We start from the raw sequence: 21,220 nt of genomic DNA, 5'->3' as shown, positions 1-21,220 counted from the left end.
AAATTTAGTAATTTTTTTATTTTTTATTTTTTTTTGCAAGTTCATCCCAGGGACTAACATTATATTTAACAATAACAATCCTTTCTGTGTAGAGTTTGTATGTTCTCCCCGCGCCTGCGTGGGTTTTCCCCTGGTAGTTTAAATAGCGGCTTATGCATTGATGAAGGGAGCTAGCAGTCACGACTAAGGAATAATGTGAATGGGAACACTTCATTCTTCATTGCGGTAATATGCTTTAGTTTGGCTCAAAGGCAGGCTCACAATGAGTGGGACTCGCTTCTCTGGTTATGATGGATTGGCCGGCTGGGGCTCCTATACTCGCTGCCTCCCGAGCGCAGAGTGGAGGAGGAGTGGAGGGAAATCTAAAGCAGATACTCTCATGATTTTCTTCTTTTAATATTTGGAACAATCACATTTAGGTAAGGGCTTAACATGTCCACGTTCAGGGATTTCCGTAGCATTTGTCAGCTCTGCCATTTCCTACAAACACCCATTTGCAGTTTTGCAGTTCAATGTGTTCGATTGCGGCGCAAATCGTGAATTTTGAGTCGCAAAGTGCAATGTGAAACCGCTTATTTCGAGCATTGCTAAAATAATAGCTACTCAAAAAAGAAGTACCTGTTCCTGCACGTTTTGGCCTTCGGGCAGTGTGGTGCCGTACATGGATGTAGTCCACACTTACAATGAGAACTTGTTTTTCACAGCTTGGAAAAAATGTGTGCCTTTCAGTAATATTATCATACCTGCGTATGTGTTTCCACAGTATTTTGTGTCAATATTCATTATTTGAAGGAATATCACTCCTGAAGTTGATACTAAGCATTTGAATGGGATGTCATATAAAATGGACTTAAGCATTCGTGCCAACAATGTTTTGAAAATGAAGCGTGTTTTGTATTTAAATACAACTTGTAAATGCACGTTAAGCGCTGTTCTGCACATTAATTGCTGTTCTTCTATTATAACATTTGAAACATCGAGAGAAGCCGCAATCAAAATCACAATTATATTTCGATTCATCATCCAGGCCTAGTTTCACGTCGGAGTTCGGAATGAAAACAATAGGATGAGGAGTATACACGGCGCAAGAGCAAATTCAAAAACTTTATATCAACGGCAACTTTGTCACTCTCACATGTTTTATCAATAAGTCCACACAGAGAAAGCTAACAGTCCAATGCAACCTTCTGCTCACTCTCTTTAGCAAAAGTCTCTCTTCAGCACTTTATGTTTGCCTTTTACCTCCCAAAGCCCTGCTGGCAAACACAAACACGCACACATTACTTTAATATCATCGGCAGCGGCGAATGTACACAATGAAATGTCAATGGGGTAGTTCACAATAAGCAAGTCCCACCTAAAGCCACCCCATCCAGCATCCCCCCCTCATCCCCAGCTGGACGCACATACACATATTTACTTATTGGACATGACTCTTCATTATAGGCTCTTGAGGCGGAAGTCATAAAACATTTTTTTTAATCTCAGAAGTATGGAAGGTGCATTTCTAAGAAAATGACAAAGTAAAAGTATTCATATACATCCTTAAAATGACTGATTATGAAATGATTACTAATAAAAGGAGTAGTTGATAGTAATGGTTGTAGTAATAAGAAATTGTGTTCATAAACGTATCCATCCGATAAGCACGGCTCGCTCAGGAAGACAAGGATGACAAAAACATGGGCAAATAAAATGTTCAAGTGTTTGTTAAAGTTTGTCTTACAAGATCTTACCTTAACAACAATCCCGGTTTGCATTTTATCCTTGTTGATGTTATCGTGCAAAGCGAAAGTTAAGCCATGATTACCTCCGGCAACAATGCTTCAGAAGGGCTTGTAGATCACTTTCCTCTCACAACATGTAGCTTGGTGGTTATTCTTCATTTTGCATATTTAAAGTTGAATTTGTGGTGCAACTAGTATTTAGAAGGTTGGGAAACATGTCGGTGGGTCATAACGGCGCAATAGAGGCGTAATTACACCCAAAATAAAAAATAAATAAATAAAAATTGAAAACAGTATTAGTCAACCTTAACTCAACACGGTTTTTCACTTTTCTCTGAGGATTGTGGTCCCCATTAATCATGGAAAAATTAGGGATTACTAAAGTCGCAGGAGGAATAGTTGGGGTCAGAGTAGTTAGTAGGAATCAGTCGTAGTTATGAGAACTCGTGGCAGTAGTAGTGTCTGTTGTAGTCGCTAGTAGTTGTAGGTGAGGGTTGAGTAGAAGATGTAATCGCAGTAGTAATAAGCAATGGTATGTAGTATGTAGTATCAGTTAATTTCTGCAGTAGTAGAAGTAGTAGTCAGGAGTGGAATATTTGTGTAGTAGTAGAGGTATTTAGTAGCATTATGGTTGCAGTAGTGAGTAGTAGCCATTGTGGTAATGCGTAATGGTTTTTAGCCATACTAGCAGTAGTGGTAGAAGTTGCAGTTATGGTAGTACAAGGAGTAATAATAGCAGTATTGGTTGTTGTACTAATTGTTCTTGTAGTAGTCGGAGTCATGGTAGTAGTACTCAACTACTCAGGGTGGTAGAACTAGTAGAGGTAGCTGTAGTAGTAGCAGTCTAGTAATATTGTTTTTTGAAACCTGTCAGACACCATAATGCGATCATGTAAACTATTTTTCTCCATGTTTCACTGAAAAGTGTCAGGTGCGGCCTCTAAGAAAGTCATTTTGGGGAACTCAACAATTCTTACGATTATGAACTTCACAGACATTCCTCGAGTCACTTGAGCCCGCAGTCGGTTTGCAAGGTAACTAAATCTCAAAGTGTTCTCCTTGTGATCTTCCCCACTGAGATTAGAGCGTAAACATCGCTTTCCCTCTATATCGCTGCTTCATGAAGACGCCATTCAGCTATGGCTGACGCCGCCGGAGGGGTGTTGCCAGAGACAAAGGTCCGCTGCTGCGTTGCAGGTCAAAATGACCCATTTGCAAATACAGCTTATGAATTCTATTTCTGTGATTTTTCAAAGTGGGGATGGGCGGGGCAGAGGGCATAATAAAGATGATTTTTAGAAAAAGATTTTTTGACAGTTTATCCGTGAAACTGCATCACACCAGCGCTGCACAGCCAAAGACACACAAAAGAGGGCCGCCATAGCACCTTAGCGCTAATCTCACAACCACTACCTTCAGTCAGACGCAACACAACAGCAGCTTAGTGGCTGTCACGCACGAACCTTCTCATGTGTGTTTACCTGCCTGCTGCTGCTAGGTAATGATGGCATCTGTGGTCTGTTTCATCCCCACATCGTCTATTTCGCTTTGCTGTGAAACACACACACAGGCACACAAACAAGGGATGATTGGCATCTTACAGAATAGGCAAACATATGGTCTCAATGAAAAAGAGCATGATACAGTCATTATCAGGGCCGGCGGTTTGAACCCAAAACACAGACCTTACCATTGAACGTTCCATTAATAACGTCTATTACCCTCTTAACGTTTGTCATCGCTCTAGTTTCCACACGCTTTTCAGCGGATTTGGTGTTTGCGCAAGACATTTAATCGGCCCCTTTGCGCAAACCAACGTCTGGAACGTAACACTGGTACAGAGTATAATGTCAAAGTGTGTTACCGATGTGGAAAAATGTCAACATGGGCCCCTGTTTGAAAGTCATATTGTCAAGAAGTGTTGGGCTCAAAGCTGAGAGGTTGGCCGCTTTTGTGTCAATTAAACTGTTACGGAAAACACTTCATAAGTAGTAGTGTGAGGAGGAGGAGGAGTATCAGTTGCAATAGGAGTAGTCAGAAATTGTAATCGTAATGGTAGAAGCATTAGTAGTGGTTAGGGTAGTCTTTGCAGGAGTGGTAGTAGAGTTTTTACGACCACCACAGTCAGACCAGTAGTTAGTAGTAGTGGTCGTAATAGCAATGGATGTAATGGTAGTACTAGTATTAGTAGTTGTGATTAATTATAATTTGCTAAATAAATTATCAAACCAAAGGCTGTTTTTTATTGAAAAACAGAAAACAATTCTGAATTTAGCTGTTAGTCGAATTTGTGAAAAGCACACAAGTATGGAAAGCTGTATGGGCAGTCGAGCTCAGCAGCAGCTATAGAAGAGCTTCCCACCTAAGTCACCAAAGACTGCCATCGAGCCTACAAGGCCCCTCCCTGTTTTATAGGCAGATCCCCGCTATTACGCAGTTAATGCCCGTCACTGTGTGTCACATGCAAGGTAGCTTTAGTTGTGCCGATACAGGAAACACATAGATGATGACTTAAGTGTGACCCCCTCAGCCACACACAATGTTACAAAGTGTTAAAGGGATGCTTGAGCCAGCTCAACATTGGCATTTATGTAATAGGTATGTATGTTAAAAATTGCATCTCTAATAAAAGACTCGAGTGATTTAAGGGCTTTCTTGAGATAAGATTTACGACAAATTGGCACGCACCCTTTTGCAGCTCGGCTTGTTATTTTTTTCGGTTTCAGCGTCAACGTCACAGCAGGGAGGCAAACATTATAATATTGCTTGGTTTGTCAGTTCTGCTGTCTAAAACAGCAACTAATCGCCACCAAAATTCAAATGCACATTACTCCTCTTGTCCACTTGAACCTGTGAAAGTATAAGCGTTTTGTGCGATATTTTGGATTTATTGACATCAAATGTGAGCTCATATGATCTCCTCCACAAAATCAAAAATTCCATGCCGATCGCTTCTCCACTTACACAGGCTGACTGGTTATGGGTGTATTTCGGACATTTAGCTATTCTAAAGATCTGTTAAGTGTCAGGAGGCAGCCACGTATGCATGTTTAACCATGAATAAAATTTCTGCTTCAGCCAAATGATTCTTGACAAAATTACTTTCTGTTTCTTCTTTGAAATTACAAATAATCCCAAAAGTTCAGACAACCATTGCGTCTATTAAAAAAAGACATACTCAAGGACACAAGCAAGATGTCTTTGAAAATTATGTCTGTTTTACCTTCTGTGAATGCACAGACTGTTGATGAACTTCTGGATTAATTCACCTGGAAAATGAGTTAAAACGAAGCCCATTTCATGTCGATCTAAAACACCTTGGAGGTGTATTACGAGCGCAATACTTTTATTGAATATATATGATATTTCATATATATATATATATATATATATTTATATATATATATATATATACTGCTTGACTATTCTTCACCCTAGTCTGTGATATCTCTGCTCCAAAGTATTCTCAGATGAGCGAGGAGACAAGAAAGATGTCTGAGCCTCCTCCTTGGCTGTATCAATTTACATCAGGACGTGACCCTTCCGGAGGTTTGCGGGGTTCAAACGCGTGGGTTCCGCTCGTCTTCGTTGCCAAAAATGATGGGTCATCATAGTGGCGTGAGACACAAACCTGCCTTTATAAATCGGCTAGAGCATGTCCGCTCGCACCTGCTCTCTCCGCTCAACCTCCTACTCAAAAATGAGCGTTTGTCCAGACGAAAGAGTAACTTGAGATGGCTGTATGAATGATGTCATTTTAATGAAGGATGTCGCATGTGGCAAGAATTCGTCATGTAGTCTCTAGGATGAACAGAATGATGCATGAATAGAAAAGCAGTGTTTTAATGTTGATTGGCAACGTATGAGCAGGAATGCAGCTTTTTACATGGCAGAATACTGTCATCTAGTGGCCATTTAATAAAACGTCAACAAAGGAGAAGTGTCCCAGAGGAAGACTGTGGATACTGAAAGAAAATCAACCTGAGCAAACCAGAAATAAGATACAGATAAAACATAATAATTTATTTAATTTATTTTATGTAATTTCATGTGAAATAACAAAAATAATTTCAGGATATTTACTAAAGTCACACATTGTAAATCTGCAGATTCTACCAGCCAAGTACCAAAATATTTCTTTTTTTTTTTTCCAGCAGCAGTAGTAGTAGTAATAGTAGTAGTCGCAGTAGTAAATCGGAATAGTGGTTTACAGTAGTAGAAGTTGGGGTGATTGAAGTAGTAGGCGTAGTAGTGGTCATTGTGTTTACACACAGTGGAGGTAAAGTAAGTAAGCAGTAGTGTCCTAGTAGTAATGTATTTTTCCACTAGCATCACAAATCTATTGCACTAGCAACACTACTAGGACCAACTAGTGGGCATCTATCATGCACTAGTGGCCTACAGGACCTGATGAGGAAGCCTTATGATATATCACTTGAGGGAAGGGAACTTCTAGTAAGTATGTTCACTTTATTAATGTCCACTAGTAAGGAATGTTTATTCTTGCCCACTTTCTCACTATTAGTTTGTAGTACTACTAGTAAAGTAACTAACTAACACATACCCACAATAAGGGTCACACAGTAATTAAGAGTACATTTGATTATGTGTAATAATTGCATACTATTGGGCCAAAATCTGTAGAGGGGTGGGTACTACCATTGCATAGCATCATAATACGTGTTAAATGTTGCTCACTCGGCATCTTTTGCACCCTGGTTATCCTGGAAAGGGGACTCTCCCATCTACGGTGCTTTGTTCCTTCTTCAATGTTTCTCATTTTCCCAAGATTTTTTCCGAGTTGTTGCCTTTCTGGGAGTTTAAGAACGGGGATGTCGTTGATATTAGTAGGCACGCCAAGCCCGTTGAGACGTTTCGGTGATGAAGGGCTATATAAATAAATTTAACTTGACAAATATATGTTTTAATTGTTTTAGTCGAGGAGAATTAGAGTGTACTAGTACAATGGCCTTAAAAATCGATTTGAATTATTTTAAAATAAAACAATACTGTAATCATATATAATAAAAATGGCTTGTCATGTCGCGCCTGTTGGGAGACAATTTCATTTGTTTTTCTTACCTGGCTCGTTGACATTATTGAGTGGGACTACTTCATATATTGTGCAAATATAACTATGTATTATATTACATTTATACTTAAGACTTTATACTTAATACTTTGCGCCATGCATTACTTTTCTTTCACCAAATAATACCCTGCCTGCCGCAAACCCATCGGTATTTGCGACACTTTGCGTCGTCTGATAGCGATGCACAGTCAACGTACAACTTTACGGCAGAATGTTGTCACACGTGTTGTCGTCGCATGGAGAGCTGTGAGAGTTTGTAATCGCTGCTGAAGTTGTAAGTAACTCAAATGAAATACTATGTAGATCCCTTTGTACACTTTTCACCGTTTTGACGTTATGTTTGAAGTGTTTGCGTCGTGACGAGTTGTGCAATTTCATTTATTTGCTTAAAAAATATTTACACGGTTGGAGCAAGCTAGCAGCTAGTTTAGCACTACGTTGCCTTCACTCGTCACCCCACAAAAATTCTGATGTTTCTCTCCCCCTCCCAGATATATTTTTCAAGAATGTCTTACAGAGGAGGTGGTGGGAGAGGTGGAGGATTCAATAACCGAGGCGGGGGAGGCTTTGGCGGCGGCAGAGGAGGCTTTGGTGGCGGCAGAGGAGGCTTTGGCGGGGGCGGCAGAGGAGGCTTCGGCGGGCGTGGTGGGGGTCGTGGTGGTTTCAGACAACAAGACTATGGACCCCCCGAATACGTTGTTGGTGAGATCTTCTTGCATGAAAGCAAATGGTAGAGCAGTATTAATCACACTTTGCAGTAATTGTACTTCTCAGTTTTAATTAGCAGCAGCGTAGAGGTTTTCATTCAATAGAGTATTGCTGAATGAACTATCCAAATATTCGAAACCATGTTTTTAATGGTGTGGTGCAACAAGTAGGGACAAACTAGACGAGTTACTGATTAACCATTTTAATATTCAAGACAGCGTTAGTGTTAAAATTGTGATTATCCTACAACTGTATGAAACATCTCTGAGAGCAGTTGTAGTATTTTTCGGCTTCTCCTTTTCGGCGTGCATTTGTATAGTTGTCCGCGTCCGCGTTAAGGATAGCTTCTCAACCCCCAGAAAACACAGTTGTCAACCGGTTTTTTTTGGGAGGGGGGGTTGTATTTATTTTATTTTAGTCGCAGGGGATCCTCATCTCAGAGTAAATCGTGTTTGTATGTTTTTCACCATGTATGTTTTTTGCATGTTTTCCAATATATTCATTTGTTGTCCAATATTTTTCAGTTTTTGTCTCAAAAGTTGTTTTGTGTTTTTTGGGTGGGGAGGGTGATTATGTGTGCATATTTCTAATGTGTTTTTGGTGTAGTATTTTTGTATTTTTCATCTGTTTTTGTAGTTATAGATATATTTTCATTGTAGTATTTATTCACAGCGACTAGGCCACAGTTCAGCTTGTGAGATGGATAAAAAATGTTTTTACAGTACATGTATTTCAAGATGCATTATTTTCAAGTGTCCCTGGATACTGTAATTAAACCAACTCTTAACATAACTCTCATGTCATAGCTTTAGGAGAGTTTGTGCATCCCTGCGAGGATGACATTGTGTGCAAATGTACGACTCAGGAAAACAAGGTTCCTTACTTCAACGCACCAGTGTACCTGGAAAACAAAGAGCAGATCGGAAAGGTGGATGAGATATTTGGACAGCTGCGGGACTTTGTATCCTATTCATTTCAAACATCTTTTGAACTTGTTTTGTGAGAACAGTCTTGCTGCTTAGATGCTCCTTAACTCACCTTTTCAGTATTTTTCCGTCAAACTGTCTGAAAACATGAAGGCATCTTCGTTTAAGAAATTGCAGAAGGTAATATTTCACATGCACTTTCCATGCAAATATGCATCAAACTGCAATCTAATTGACCAATCTTGTTCAGTTTTATGTAGATCCAATGAAGCTCCTTCCGCTGCAGAGATTCTTGCCGAGGCCGCCTGGTGAAAAGGGTCCGCCAAGAGGAGGCCGAGGTGGTGGTAGAGGTGGTCGTGGAGGTGATGCATTTTTTTTAAGTTTTATTTTATCCTGGACTCATATTGTTGTGTATATGTCCTTAGTTGGTGTGTAACAGTATGTCTAAAGCGATGGCTTGGTATGTATCTTGGTAGGGCTTCACAATATTGGAAAATTGATGCGTTAAGGATTTTGTATATAGCGATATAGATTTAACATCTACCTAAAGACATGACATTTTTATTATCTGATGAAAGAAGTACAATTCTTCAAGCTCAAAGTGTTTTTAGTAAATTAATTATTACCCTAGATAATGTCCAACTATTGGGTGGCGCTTCTCATTTAAGTTTGCCTATTCAAATTCAGGTAAAAACATGTCTTTGCAAAACGTATATTGCTTAAGCCATTATTGCAATGTGCATATGCCGTCATGTAAATTAGCTTGTAATTAGAACACAAATGAAAACACATAAATACATTTACAATAGATACCAGAAGAACAGCAGAACAATGAAAGCTAAAGGTTATGTTGTGCAGTGCTAATTAAGAGATGTTTAAATCACAATAGTTGACAGTGAAGTCAGATTGTGAGTGCCCAATGTGACTTCGATCACAACTCTACATCCGTAAAATTGTCACAAATTCATGTGGGAAAGTGTGGGCATGTGATAAACCTTCTCTGAAAATATCTGAGCGAAACTCGTTATCTTTTGAATTAGCTCATACGGTTGCTGTCCTTATTTGCCTCGTAGAGTGGCAACGTTCCATCACTTATTGCAGAAAGGAACCTGAACACCAAGCGCCACATCATTAGTGTGTCTATTTTTAAGAAAGTGGTTCTCTGGTTTGTCATTTTAGGACAGTACAACGTCTGTGATTTGTCTTCTGTTGAGCAAAGTACAGCATGCATAATTGGTCTTCATTTTAGTATAACTTAGTTTGTCTTTATTTCATCTTAACATTTGTATGAGTTTTTAAAAATTAATTAACAAGATGGACATACTTCCAAAAGGTTATCACTAAACTAAGGCTACAAAAGGCCTGCAGTTACACTTCCTTTTATTGACCAATTTTTATTGTATGGATAAAACAAATACCCGATAGTACCCTTACTTTTTCTCAACAATTGTCACTAATGTACTGCTGTTGCAGGTGGATTCCGGGGAGGAGGGGGCCGAGGTGGAGGTTTCAGAGGAGGTGGTAGAGGTGGTGGATTTGGAGGAGGACGTGGAGGTGGAGGATTTGGAGGAGGACGTGGAGGTGGCGGATTCGGAGGAAGAGGATTCAGAGGTAGGATCACATCCTGAATGTCATATGTTTTTTGTGTCATCGTATCAGTAAATGTTGAACCTCTTTTGGGTTTTTTTTTTTGCAGGTGGGAGATGATCTACTGTGGGTCCATAATTTATCCCAGTCCTCTGTGAGAGTTACAAAGTTGGACATGGCCTGTTGAGTGGATTTTTTTTTCGTTTTCTTTTTTTGTATGAGTGATGAACCTTTTTTTATTTTATTTAAAAGGCTTGTATGCGTGCTTGTAATAAATTTCAGTCATGTCATATGAACCTGAACACATGCATTCACAACTTGCCATTACTGGTATATGGACAAATGTGTATGGGGGAACAAGATCCCAAGTTTTAACTTGGTTGAAAATACTTTTATTCTTTTGCAGAAATGTAATGGTCTTGATTAAATGTTTTGTGTAAGATATTGTGGTATTTTTATTCTAATACCTTCAAGTGTCTTTTATCTGCTGTTGTACAAAAAATTGGTTGATTTATAGCCTTGGTGATGAGGACTCAACTATTTAGTGGTCTTAATCTTCATATTAAACTCCAAGGCCATTAGATAACAGGTGTCGACTAATAGAGGACAAAGTCCTTGGCTTTGGTCTATGGAGAAAATAAGATATATAAATATAATAAAAAAGAAAAGAATAGTAAAATATATTGGTCAACGTCAAACGCATTTACTTTTAATGGCTCATTTCACCAAAATTCGTTTCCATTGTCTCGGTGCTGTACGTCAATTCCATTGACGATTTAGATTAGCCGGTGCGTCTTTTCCAGCGACTATGAACTGAATACTAGATTAATGGTGCTAGTTGCGCCTTAGGTATCAAATACGCTATTCTAAATATTCCAAAACAAACTTCTGTTGAAACCGTAAACACGGACTTTTCTTGAGAATGAAAAAAAATTGTTTTTTTTCGCAGTTTAGTGCTGTTCCGGAAATGCGTCATCCCTGTCTTAGTTTCTGATTGGTCAAATCTTCTTCCTGTACAGCTGAATGTCTGTGAATGCACACGGCACACGCCTCACTTGCTGAAACCGTAGAGCATGGCGACGTCTGCTAAGGTGGGTGAGTTCTTCAACCCTTCTTCGCGTTATAATGTACCTATTACTCAATAGATAATAACTTAATTTACCTTTGAAAGTTCATTATGTGCCTGAGGTTTTGTTTGCATTATTCGGCACATTAAATTACTACTCGCGGTTCGGTACGCGTAGTAGTTACAGAAGCCTCAACAGAAAAGTGTCAGAACTATGCTTGGATGGATGGTGTTAGTAAACAAAACGTGGATAGAATTTACATATTGTATTAACAACAGATCCGTTTTTAAAAATTGTTGAGTGGCCTGGTCCACAATCTACTTGTTCGAAATTCACCCCGCCCCCAAGCGCAAAGTTCACGCTGACCACCCGGCGTTGGAGATGACCGACGGTGGTGTGGACTACTATTTCGAGTGAATCGGCTACGTGCTGATCATGGTGTTAATATCAAACACTTTATTGGCGCCACCTGACAGTTATTCTGCATTTCAAGTAAAACGTCCGTACTGTGTGATTGATTTTCCAGGTGATAAAGTGCAAGGCTGCTGTTGCCTGGGAGTCAGGCAAGCCTCTGACCATTGAAGAGGTGGAGGTGGCTCCACCCGAGGCCCATGAAGTCCGGATTAAGGTAAAATGGGTCAAGGTTGTTCTGGGTGGTGCACAAACAAGTGTAATTTTCTATTAACATTGACAACTGTTTCAGATCTTTGCCACTGGAGTGTGCCACACTGATGCCTACACCCTGAGTGGCAGTGACTCTGAGGGAGTCTTCCCCGTCATCCTGGGCCACGAGGGCGCTGGCACGGTGGAGAGTGTTGGCGAGGGCGTCACCAAGTTCAAGCCCGGTAAGGGGTCCCGGAAACATTTTGGAATTTAAAAGTATTTGCATTCTGGAAGGCTCAGACATTCATGATGTGTATGTATGTGTGAAGGTGATACTGTCATCCCGCTCTATGTGCCTCAGTGCGGCGAATGCAAGTTCTGCAAGAATCCCAAGACTAACCTCTGCCAGAAAATTAGGTACACTTGTCTTAATACAATGTACACTTCCAGAAGTTGTAAATGCAAGTTTTATTTTATGAGCACTATTATAGGTTTGAATCAAGTCTTTGAATAGTTTTAGTACTTTGTTCATTAAAAAAAAAAAGCATGAGATTTTTTTCTGCGATGTGTAACACTTCATTTGATGTGCACCATGTTTAAGTGTGTAAGACTGACAGCGTCCCGTGAAACACTTGCCTCTATTTGGATGTGCTTGCGTAGCAGCCAACTAGGTAGTAAAAAGAGGGCTTCACACACACATACACACACACGTGTGTATATATATAAAACATTGAGTGTTATAAAAACAAGTGTTCCACAGTGGGCATTGGGTAAATTAAATGCATAACTTAGCTTTTGAAGAGTTGGGGCAGCGTGTGGGCAGTTTTCCATTTGTGACTCATTATGGTGTCTTTTCACTCACTTGTGCATTTTTGGTCAATTTCCTTTCTTCGAACGCCAGCAGAACCATCTCGGGGCTTTTATTTTATGGAGAAATTTGCGCCTGTTGTTTGAAAACATGTTTCTCAGCTTGGATGAATTCTTGCATATTGTCATAGAGACAGTCAGCTCACTCAACGGTTGGCATGACTTTATGCATACAATGCGACAAAAAGTGACTTAATCTGCAAGTGATTCACGCAGTATTTCTATTTAAAAAAATATTGATTCTCATTTATCTTTATCTCACTGTTAGTGGCTGAAATAAATTCACACTTTTATTAAATTAAACTGAAATTTACATTTGTATTTATTATTATTTGTTTGATATTACCTCACTGGAAATGACAAGAAAATGCAGTTTACTGCTATGCGCAATGTCAATTTAAAGGATTCTTATCTTAAAACAATAAAATGGGCATGCTTTGAACAGTTCATGATTGCTCTGTAACAGAGCGGATGTGTATTTTGTCCGACTACATGATTATTCCATAGAAATATCAAAAGGATACTTGATCACAAAAGAATTCGACAGCTAGAGCCCTACATTATTTTGTAGAGGAAATAAATTAAACATTAACCAAAGTCTTAGTGGAATGTCATATCAGAATGAATCTAAAGGGCAATACCGACCTGCCATGTTTGGTTCCATAAATCACTGAAAGTAAACTCGTTATTCCCGTAATACTGATTGTTCCGGATAGTTAAAAAAAAGTCATGGGTCAAATTGCTTGAACAAGTTTGAAATTGTTTGGACTTTTGTCCACACACGCACACGCATTCGTTTGTAAATATCCTGTGTATGTTTTTGTTAGTCTTGTTTCTTTTAGGCCCTCTGGCATCAGTTCACAAGTAGGGGCCTGACTGAACTGGCTAAAATGTCTAGTTCTAGGTTTATCACATGCAGTTGACATGGTGTGCACAACGCCCACAATAGTATGTTTAGCTTAGCACACATCTTCCTGACGTTATGTTTTCCTTCAGAGTGACCCAAGGTCAGGGCCTGATGCCCAACGGGACCTCCCGCTTCACTTGCAAGGGCAAGAAAGTGTTCCACTTCATGGGGACGAGCACCTTTTCCGAGTACACCGTGGTGGCCGACATCTCGCTGGCCAAAATTAACGAGAAGGCTCCTCTTGACAGGGTGTGCCTCCTCGGGTGTGGCATCTCTACGGGATACGGCGCTGCGCTGAACACCGCCAAGGTTTGCTGAAACCGTACAGTGTATATGCCACAGAATGCCCGTTCTAGTAGGTCTCACGTTTCAGTTTTTGCACTTAAATGATCTCCGCTCCCTAAATAGATTCCTCCCTTTTTCCCCATCGAGGCTCAGCAAAATCTAAAGATTGTGGTGATAATATTCCTTCTACAAAACAAGATGAGACAATTGTTTCGGAAAAGAAAAATAACTTGGCTTATAGGAACTCAATGCACATTGACAGTTTTATGGACCTGCAACAAGTTTTAACTTTCACATACTGTACATATCACTGTACAGCACACAGCACTTTCTAAAACTGCTTGAAACATACCTGGTGAGTGTGTTCCTTTCCATTTGGGTTTAGGTGGAACCCGGTTCTACATGTGCCGTCTTCGGCTTGGGTGCTGTCGGCCTTGCAGCCGTCATGGGCTGCAAGGTGGCCGGAGCAACGCGCATCATCGGCGTTGACATCAACCCGACCAAGTTTGATAAAGCCAAGGAATTTGGCGCCACCGAGTTTGTCAACCCCAAGGACCACAGCAAGGCCATCAACGAGGTGTTGGTGGAGATGACCGACGGTGGCGTGGACTACTCTTTCGAGTGTATCGGCAACGTGCAGATCATGGTGAGATGTTCTGTTTGTATGCTTGTGACATGTACAGAAGGATGTAATTAACCAGTTGAAAATTCCAGCGAGCTGCTCTGGAGGCGTGCCACAAAGGCTGGGGCGAGAGCATCATCGCCGGTGTTGCTGCAGCTGGACAAGAGATCTCCACCAGGCCTTTCCAGCTGGTGACAGGACGAGTGTGGCGTGGTACTGCCTTTGGAGGTGATCTGTTTTTTATTTTTATATAGCACTTAAATGGGACACCAAAATGGATTAGTCACCACTTCTGCCTCAATTTTAAAGTGTGGGTGGCAAATATGTTGGTTCTCCCAATACGCTACTCTGAAAAAGTCCAAAATGCTCTCGACTATTATGTTCTTTGCCAGTTATTGACGATAACTGACAGCCTGCTGTCAGGTTTAAAAGGTCCTGACGCCTTCATTAGACTGAATTAAATGCAGAGAACCAGAGGAATAACCAGGGAAGGTTTTGTCTTTTCTCCATCGCGATGGGAGGAGAAGCCAGGAAGTGAAGTAGACGTCTTGCCAGTTCACTCTCCCGCACTCTCACTGACTTCTTCGCCCATCCCTCTGGACTTTATTCAGAGAAAAACGAAACCTATGGAAAGTGAAACTTAAAACAAGCATGTGGGTGTGCGCATGTGTGCTGAAGCAATGATGTGCGTCTGTGAGTGTGTGTGTAATTATCGTTGATACAAATAGTGTATAAAAAACATGATTAAAAATACACAAACTATTTACATACTCTCACACTGCACTATAGAATTAAACAGAACTACTAAAAAATAAGCCACAAAGTTAAAAAAAAAAAATGTCCGTACTACTATGCATGTGCACATGTGCCATACTATTACAATAATGTTGATTTCTTTGTAGTTATTGATAAACCACCATCTTGCGCAATAGAAATAAACACAATTGAAAATGTACTGCATATTGTACAAGTGAAATATTCAAAACAGTGAATACATTTCTTAAAACAATTAGTACAACTAGCAAAACATCCTGATTCTGCAGCTAAAGCCATTTTGCATCTCAAGAATATCTGTATCATTAAAAATGTCAGTTTCATCAGAACAAGTCTTTTTGTCATTGTGTACTGTTAACAGTCAGGGTCATTAGTGACGTGTTCAATTTGACAGTGTAATCTGGAGGAAAGCTCTGACGTAAACTGCTGCTTAAGTTTTAATGACAAATTCAGTGTTGTGAATTGAAGCATACCTTCATGTTTGTGAAAGATTGATTTGAAGAGACAGGGTAAGATTCCAATTTCACTTTTAGTGTTTGCACTGTAATTTGTTGACACACCATTTTATTGTGATACAAAAAGTAGAAGATGGCACGCTATAACGCAAAAACAAACTAATAAAAAAAATATCGGAAATGTGAACATTGGACAATCTCCTCAAGGAAAATGACCCTGCTAAAATACAAAGCACACAGCATAGACCGGCGTGGTTTTGTTGTGTTTTCTTGCTGTACTTACTTGTCACCAACTACTCGCGGGTCTTGCTGCTGTTATTAGCAAAAATAGCAGCAAAAGAACTATAATAGCAGCCACGGTTTGAGCAGCCGTACATTTAGTCACCTCGTAACCCGCTCTACAAATTGAGCCGCAGCCACCTAGCAAGACCAACCTTTACATGGATTTAACAAAGCTTTTGGAACTTGTTCCGTGAAATGAGAAACTGCTTGTTTAATGTGCATAAGTGACACAATAGTAGTAAGTAGTTTTGAGAAGTCCAATTGATCTGAAAAATGTACCAAAGCAACTTTAACATTTAATCTTTAACATTTTTCCCCACAGGCTGGAAGAGTGTGGAAAGCGTCCCCAAACTGGTTGAAGACTACATGAACAAGAAGCTGAAGGTGGACGAGTTTGTCACGCACACCCTGCCATTCGAGAAGATTAATGAGGGATTTGACCTCATGCACCATGGAATCAGGTATGCTCATTAATGCCGTAGTCCTTAATTTGATCGATTTAAAATTTGTCCCTTACAATGACGGTTTCTCTTTTTTTTTTTTTCTTGTGCAGCATCCGCACAGTCCTGACCTTCTAAAAGTGCCTCGACCAACAGTCAAGTCATACGAGTTTCGGCCTTTCAAAAGCACTAAATTCCACGTTGTTTTCATTGTCAAAATCACGTTTGTTTGAAGAATTTCACAATGATTGTGACAGTTCTGTTATAAAAAGCATTCAAAGATGACGCTCTACCCTTTTTTGTTTTCATTCACTGCACACAAATATTGTATCAATAAAATAAGCAAAAGTTACACCAAATTTAAATATATAATTTTTCAATTAAATCATATGTAGTCTTCTGATTTCTTGATGGTCAGTTTATGATTTTTCTATAGCTGTAAACTATAGTCCTAAAAGTAAATAATGAAATATTGCACTCGAGTCAGTCTATACTATAGATATTTATTTGCAATGTTAAAACACCTGAACTACAGTATGATAATGTAATTTGAAATCTTAAATTTAGCATTCATCAGGTTCAGCGCAATATGTATCACAGCAACTGGTTACAAGAAATATTAGGTGAAATGACAATATATTTCGAATGAACAACTTGAACTCTGAAATTGCTCAACTGTAGAGTATCTTTAACGTTAGGGGAAACATTCAAATAATTGTATATAGTGTAACCTTTGATCTTGGTTACACACTGTTTTCTGTTTATCTACTGTCTTAGCATGGCTGCGGAAGGCACAGAGCTTTGTGCCCATTTTCATGCTGCATAAATCTTCAAGTATGTATTATTAATTTTTATTTTTAACCTAAAATGCAAAGCATTATTAGACAATCTGCCCTGTGTCATGTGAGGTGGTGGCCATTTAGGGTGAACAGCAATCAGAGTGAACATTGTTACTGTACGGATGTGACACTCCACAGTGTTAGCAAAACCACTCTTATTGCATTATATATGAAATATAGTAAAATGTTATGCTATTGGAGCTGGTTGCATTTCCATTCATATCAGTGTAATACCTCAGTTACCTCAGTTTGGGAACTGGGTCAGGAAACAAATTAAATTCGTAGCCTGAGGTTCCACTGCATTAACATAACAGCACAGGGGACCGATGGATCAGCAAAAAAAAAAAAAAGTATTGTAAAAGCTGCAATAAGTTGGCCATGCAGTAAGTGGGGTTGAGTGGGTGAGTAGTGGCTCATTTCCATTAAAGAGGCCCACCTCAAAACAGAAGAAAATATTTATTGAGAGGAACATTTAAAGACTCAACGTAATATATCAATTTTAAGGGGAACAAACGGCTATTTTAATGCAACACATATTTCTGGAGTCGTGGCGGCACCGTTCATGATGCGCATGCGCATTGCAGCGCTGAAGCGGGTCCAATCCGCTTATTTAACCGAGAAAAAAATGCGAGGAAGGTTGGTTCTACAAGATGGCGACCGCCTATTTGGTGAGTGCACTGCTACACACCGGTAGTTAAAAGTCGACTCCAACTCACTCGCACCCTTTTTTTGTGAACACTGGTCAAAGACGTTCTTTCCCCGTTTCGATACAAAACTAACCAGTGTGCATGAGTGTTACCGCGTGGGATAAAATGTCCCTTATTCGAAAAGTTCCACTCACTTGCTAGGCTATTATTAGCATAGCAGCGCGAGCAGCAGCCTCTCTCCAGGGCACGGCTGCAAACGAGGCTGTGCTTATTAGTTTGCTACGTTGCATAACTGATAGAATAGATAGAGAACTATTCATTTTCAGTGCAACTAATGGAAAGGCTGGCCGAAAAGTTATGTTGTCCCTACGTCCCTTTCATCAAACCTAAATTTTTGGCGAGGTAGAAATTGATGGAAGAAGTTGACATGACGTCACACGGCCCGAAGTCTACTTTTCTTTACGAATTTATAGCGAAATGTACTTTAAATTGTTTAGGAAAAACAAAATCCAAGATTCTAGTTTCAGGCCTTATTTCCAAGCCCTGGTTCTTGCTCAGTTTCTAAATAGAGTTGCCCGTAAATTACAATCATTGACTATTCCTTTTGTCGACTAGGTGTTACCCTCCATCACTCCAAAGCCTGAGAAGGAAGAGAGTGACACGACTGTTCAAAAACTGGTTGAAAGTCCGGAATCATACATTAAGCATCCTTTACAGAACAGGTAAGACCCAGAGTTTGGTTCTCCACTACTGCACAAGTCTGATATACTTTTGACAATGTAGCAAACGACAGTGCTGTGCATGTGCAGGTGGGCACTTTGGTTTTTCAAGAATGACAAGAGCAAAACCTGGCAAGCCAACCTTCGGCTCATCTCCAAATTTGACACAGTGGAGGACTTCTGGGCGTAAGTATTGTTATAAAAAAGTTTCTGTGAATCGCAATACAGGTTTTGTATTTATGAATGTGACAAAGATGTGTCCTTTGTGCCATTTCAGGTTGTATAACCACATTCAGCTGTCCAGTAACTTGATGTCCGGCTGTGACTATTCACTCTTTAAGGTAGGAACACACACCCTCCTGCGTCGTTGTCTGATGTCTGATGTGCAGTAACAAGAAGTGTAGTCATCCAGGTAGATATTTTGAAGGGCGTCTTCTCCCAACCTGTTCTGCATTTTGACTATCTGCTCTAGGGATCTTTTTCCCCTTGTTTTAATATTGTCTCCGGTGTCCCATGACCTTCTGATATAAATTATGTTACTGCACCTTAGTGCTGGATGCTGCATTATTGAACTCCACACTCTCTACTTTGCTGCAGTGGGCCATTCTCTTCCTTTCTAATTCTAGTCCTTGCCACAGACCTATCTTCACTTAACGTGTTTCTCTGCCTTAGCTCCAAATGCTTGAGTGTCCACAGTTTCCACTTTGCTGTAGATCACAGCTGATTACTTCCTTAGCTATGGATGCCACTGTATTGGACTCCATGGTCTCCACTTGGCTGCAGTGGTTCCATGAGTATTTCCTTTGTCCACAGGATGGTATTGAGCCCATGTGGGAGGATGAACGAAACCGGCGAGGCGGCCGCTGGCTCATCACGCTCTCCAAGCAGCAGCGCAAGGCTGACCTCGATCGCTTCTGGTTGGAGACGGCAAGTTTTGTTCCTGTAGTTTGTGCTCATTATGTCCTCCCTTCCGGTTGTCACATGGTAGATGTCTTTGCACCACAGCTTTTGTGTCTGGTGGGCGAAGCATTTGATGACCACAGCGACGACGTGTGCGGCGCAGTCATCAACGTACGAGCCAAAGGGGACAAAATCGCCATCTGGACCACGGACTACGAAAACAAGGAGGCCATCACGCACATAGGGTGAGCAGAGGGCTGACATGTTTCCTTTTGTTTCTTTGCCGTTTTGAGTTTGATTACTGTTTCTTGTTTGTTAGGCGTGTCTACAAAGAGCGGCTTGGAGTCCCTTCCAAAGTTGTAATAGGCTACCAGTCACATGCCGACACGGCTACGAAGAGCGGCTCCACTACCAAAAACAAGTTTGTCGCCTGATGAAGACCACAATCTTTTTTTTTTTTTTTTTTGGGCCACCTTTTTTCCACATGAACGTTAACAAGAGATGGGGATTACTCACTGTTCCTGTATTTAAGTTTCTGGACTTATGCACAGTTGAATGGCTGCACCCCTCCATTGAGAAGTTTATGATTTTTTTTTTTTTTGGGAGAGTATATTTTTGTTTCATGGAAAGCGTTCTCATCCAGCCACTTGTACAAAGTGTGAATAATTACAAAAAAAGAGAGACTTATTTTTTGAAGAGAGGAGCACTATATATGTGGATTTTTGTGCTGTATTTAAAATCCCCCCCACCCCCAAGGTTATGGGATAAATTTTGTCCGATGTTCTTTGTTTGGTTCAAGTCAATTTAATTTCTGATTCAAATATGAGTAGTAGTGCTACTACCCATGTCACTGAACAGTAAATGTGCACACCCGGAGATGCCAATAAAAGCACGAGTGGAGTGTTGTTCTTTTGACAAGCTATTGAGTAGTGTCAACTGTCTCCAATCATATATAATTTAATTGACCGAATGTTCAAGACAGTATTTGCATCTTATGAAGCTGCACATAATGTTGTGGCCTGTAAATGATTAGTAGTTTAAACACTTTCTGTTATGTTTTTCAGTGGCACTATTGTTCCTGGGTCAGTTTGGGTTTTAGTTATTGAAACACATCTGAAATGTCTATAAATATATATATATATAATTATATTTATATAATTCAAGACACAAAAATGTGAAACGGGCTCGTTTTTTTTTTGTAGATGATTATCTAAATTAATTGTGCCAAACACAAGTTTCATATCAGTGGGGTCAGCCTGATCTGCACTATACAGTATTAGTAATGGGTTATGTTGGTCAGGTTGACTGCCTTTCACAAAATAATTGATCATTTTGTTAAGGTAGGTAATGAATAAAACAACACGAAGCCAACTCGTGTGTAACTTCTTTTGACAATCAATAAAATACTGTTAAAAATGAATGATGAGGGACACAAAAAGCTTGCTGCTTATGAAATTAAGTGTTTTGTAGAGGTTCAATTTCACCCGTATTAAAATTAAAGAAATTTTAAAGTCATTTTGGATGTTTTTTTCCTTTTTTTTTTAATTGTTGAATTCATTCACATATATGCTCACACACGAACGTATATATATAAATTAGGGCTATGGAAATGAATTTAAACTATCACGCACTAAAAATAAATAACTCAGTTGTATTTCCTCCCTGTAGCAGGTGACCTCTGCTCACTGTGCAGTCAAACTTGGAGTGTTACTGTGTACTGTCGCAAAAACGTTTTACTGAAAAAATTTGCTCGATGACTCACTGGATAAAATA

At 39.8% G+C, this 21,220-nt stretch overlaps 3 protein-coding genes across 4 annotated transcripts; all 3 read left to right on the top strand.

The window, feature by feature from the left end:
• Positions 1-6,962: 6,962 nt before the first annotated feature.
• gar1 (GAR1 homolog, ribonucleoprotein) lies at positions 6,963-10,482 on the top strand. Its single transcript, XM_088294020.1, has 7 exons — positions 6,963-7,093; positions 7,311-7,521; positions 8,334-8,488; positions 8,574-8,633; positions 8,704-8,815; positions 9,927-10,064; positions 10,150-10,482. Exons 2-7 carry the CDS (start codon positions 7,326-7,328, stop codon positions 10,158-10,160), a joined length of 672 nt encoding a protein of 223 aa, XP_088150146.1. The 5' UTR covers positions 6,963-7,093; positions 7,311-7,325; the 3' UTR covers positions 10,161-10,482.
• Positions 10,483-11,031: 549 nt separating this feature from the next.
• On the top strand, positions 11,032-16,627 carry LOC148338027 (alcohol dehydrogenase class-3). The gene is made up of 9 exons (XM_088294019.1): positions 11,032-11,131; positions 11,634-11,735; positions 11,811-11,952; positions 12,040-12,127; positions 13,574-13,793; positions 14,155-14,415; positions 14,484-14,619; positions 16,225-16,363; positions 16,456-16,627. The coding sequence occupies exons 1-9, from the start codon at positions 11,114-11,116 to the stop codon at positions 16,478-16,480; spliced, it is 1,131 nt and encodes a 376-aa protein (XP_088150145.1). The 5' UTR covers positions 11,032-11,113; the 3' UTR covers positions 16,481-16,627.
• A 1,118-nt stretch (positions 16,628-17,745) lies between these two features.
• eif4ea (eukaryotic translation initiation factor 4ea) lies at positions 17,746-20,365 on the top strand. Of its 2 annotated transcripts, XM_088293313.1 has the most exons (7): positions 17,746-17,849; positions 18,444-18,550; positions 18,638-18,733; positions 18,825-18,888; positions 19,361-19,474; positions 19,553-19,692; positions 19,767-20,365. In XM_088293313.1, exons 1-7 carry the CDS (start codon positions 17,832-17,834, stop codon positions 19,879-19,881), a joined length of 654 nt encoding a protein of 217 aa, XP_088149439.1. In that variant the 5' UTR covers positions 17,746-17,831; the 3' UTR covers positions 19,882-20,365. The 2 variants fall into 2 exon arrangements, with proteins under 2 accessions (XP_088149439.1, XP_088149438.1); XM_088293312.1 differs by having other exon boundaries at positions 19,361-19,692.
• The last annotated feature ends 855 nt before the right edge of the window (positions 20,366-21,220 follow it).

This window comes from Idiotropiscis lumnitzeri, chromosome 4, assembly GCF_059441095.1.
Source record: "Idiotropiscis lumnitzeri isolate Australia: NSW breed Sydney's pygmy pipehorse chromosome 4, RoL_Ilum_1.0, whole genome shotgun sequence".
In the NCBI taxonomy this organism is placed as follows: Eukaryota; Metazoa; Chordata; class Actinopteri; order Syngnathiformes; family Syngnathidae; genus Idiotropiscis; species Idiotropiscis lumnitzeri.
Note: the sequence above shows the minus strand (reverse complement) of the source record. Positions and strands in the feature narration are given on the sequence as shown.

Bases quoted from the DNA above. Each gene is read 5' to 3' on its own strand.
- eif4ea (XM_088293312.1), top strand. The intron at 18,551-18,637 runs GTAAGACCCAGA...GTGCATGTGCAG, and splicing joins AAGCATCCTTTACAGAACAG to GTGGGCACTTTGGTTTTTCA. The intron at 19,693-19,766 runs GTGAGCAGAGGG...CTTGTTTGTTAG, and splicing joins GAGGCCATCACGCACATAGG to GCGTGTCTACAAAGAGCGGC.
- gar1 (XM_088294020.1), top strand. From the start codon at position 7,326: ATGTCTTACAGAGGAGGTGGTGGGAGAGGTGGAGGATTCAATAACCGA. The intron at 7,522-8,333 runs GTGAGATCTTCT...CTCATGTCATAG, and splicing joins ACCCCCCGAATACGTTGTTG to CTTTAGGAGAGTTTGTGCAT. The intron at 8,634-8,703 runs GTAATATTTCAC...AATCTTGTTCAG, and splicing joins CGTTTAAGAAATTGCAGAAG to TTTTATGTAGATCCAATGAA.
- LOC148338027 (XM_088294019.1), top strand. The intron at 11,736-11,810 runs GTAAAATGGGTC...CAACTGTTTCAG, and splicing joins CCCATGAAGTCCGGATTAAG to ATCTTTGCCACTGGAGTGTG. The intron at 14,416-14,483 runs GTGAGATGTTCT...TGAAAATTCCAG, and splicing joins TCGGCAACGTGCAGATCATG to CGAGCTGCTCTGGAGGCGTG.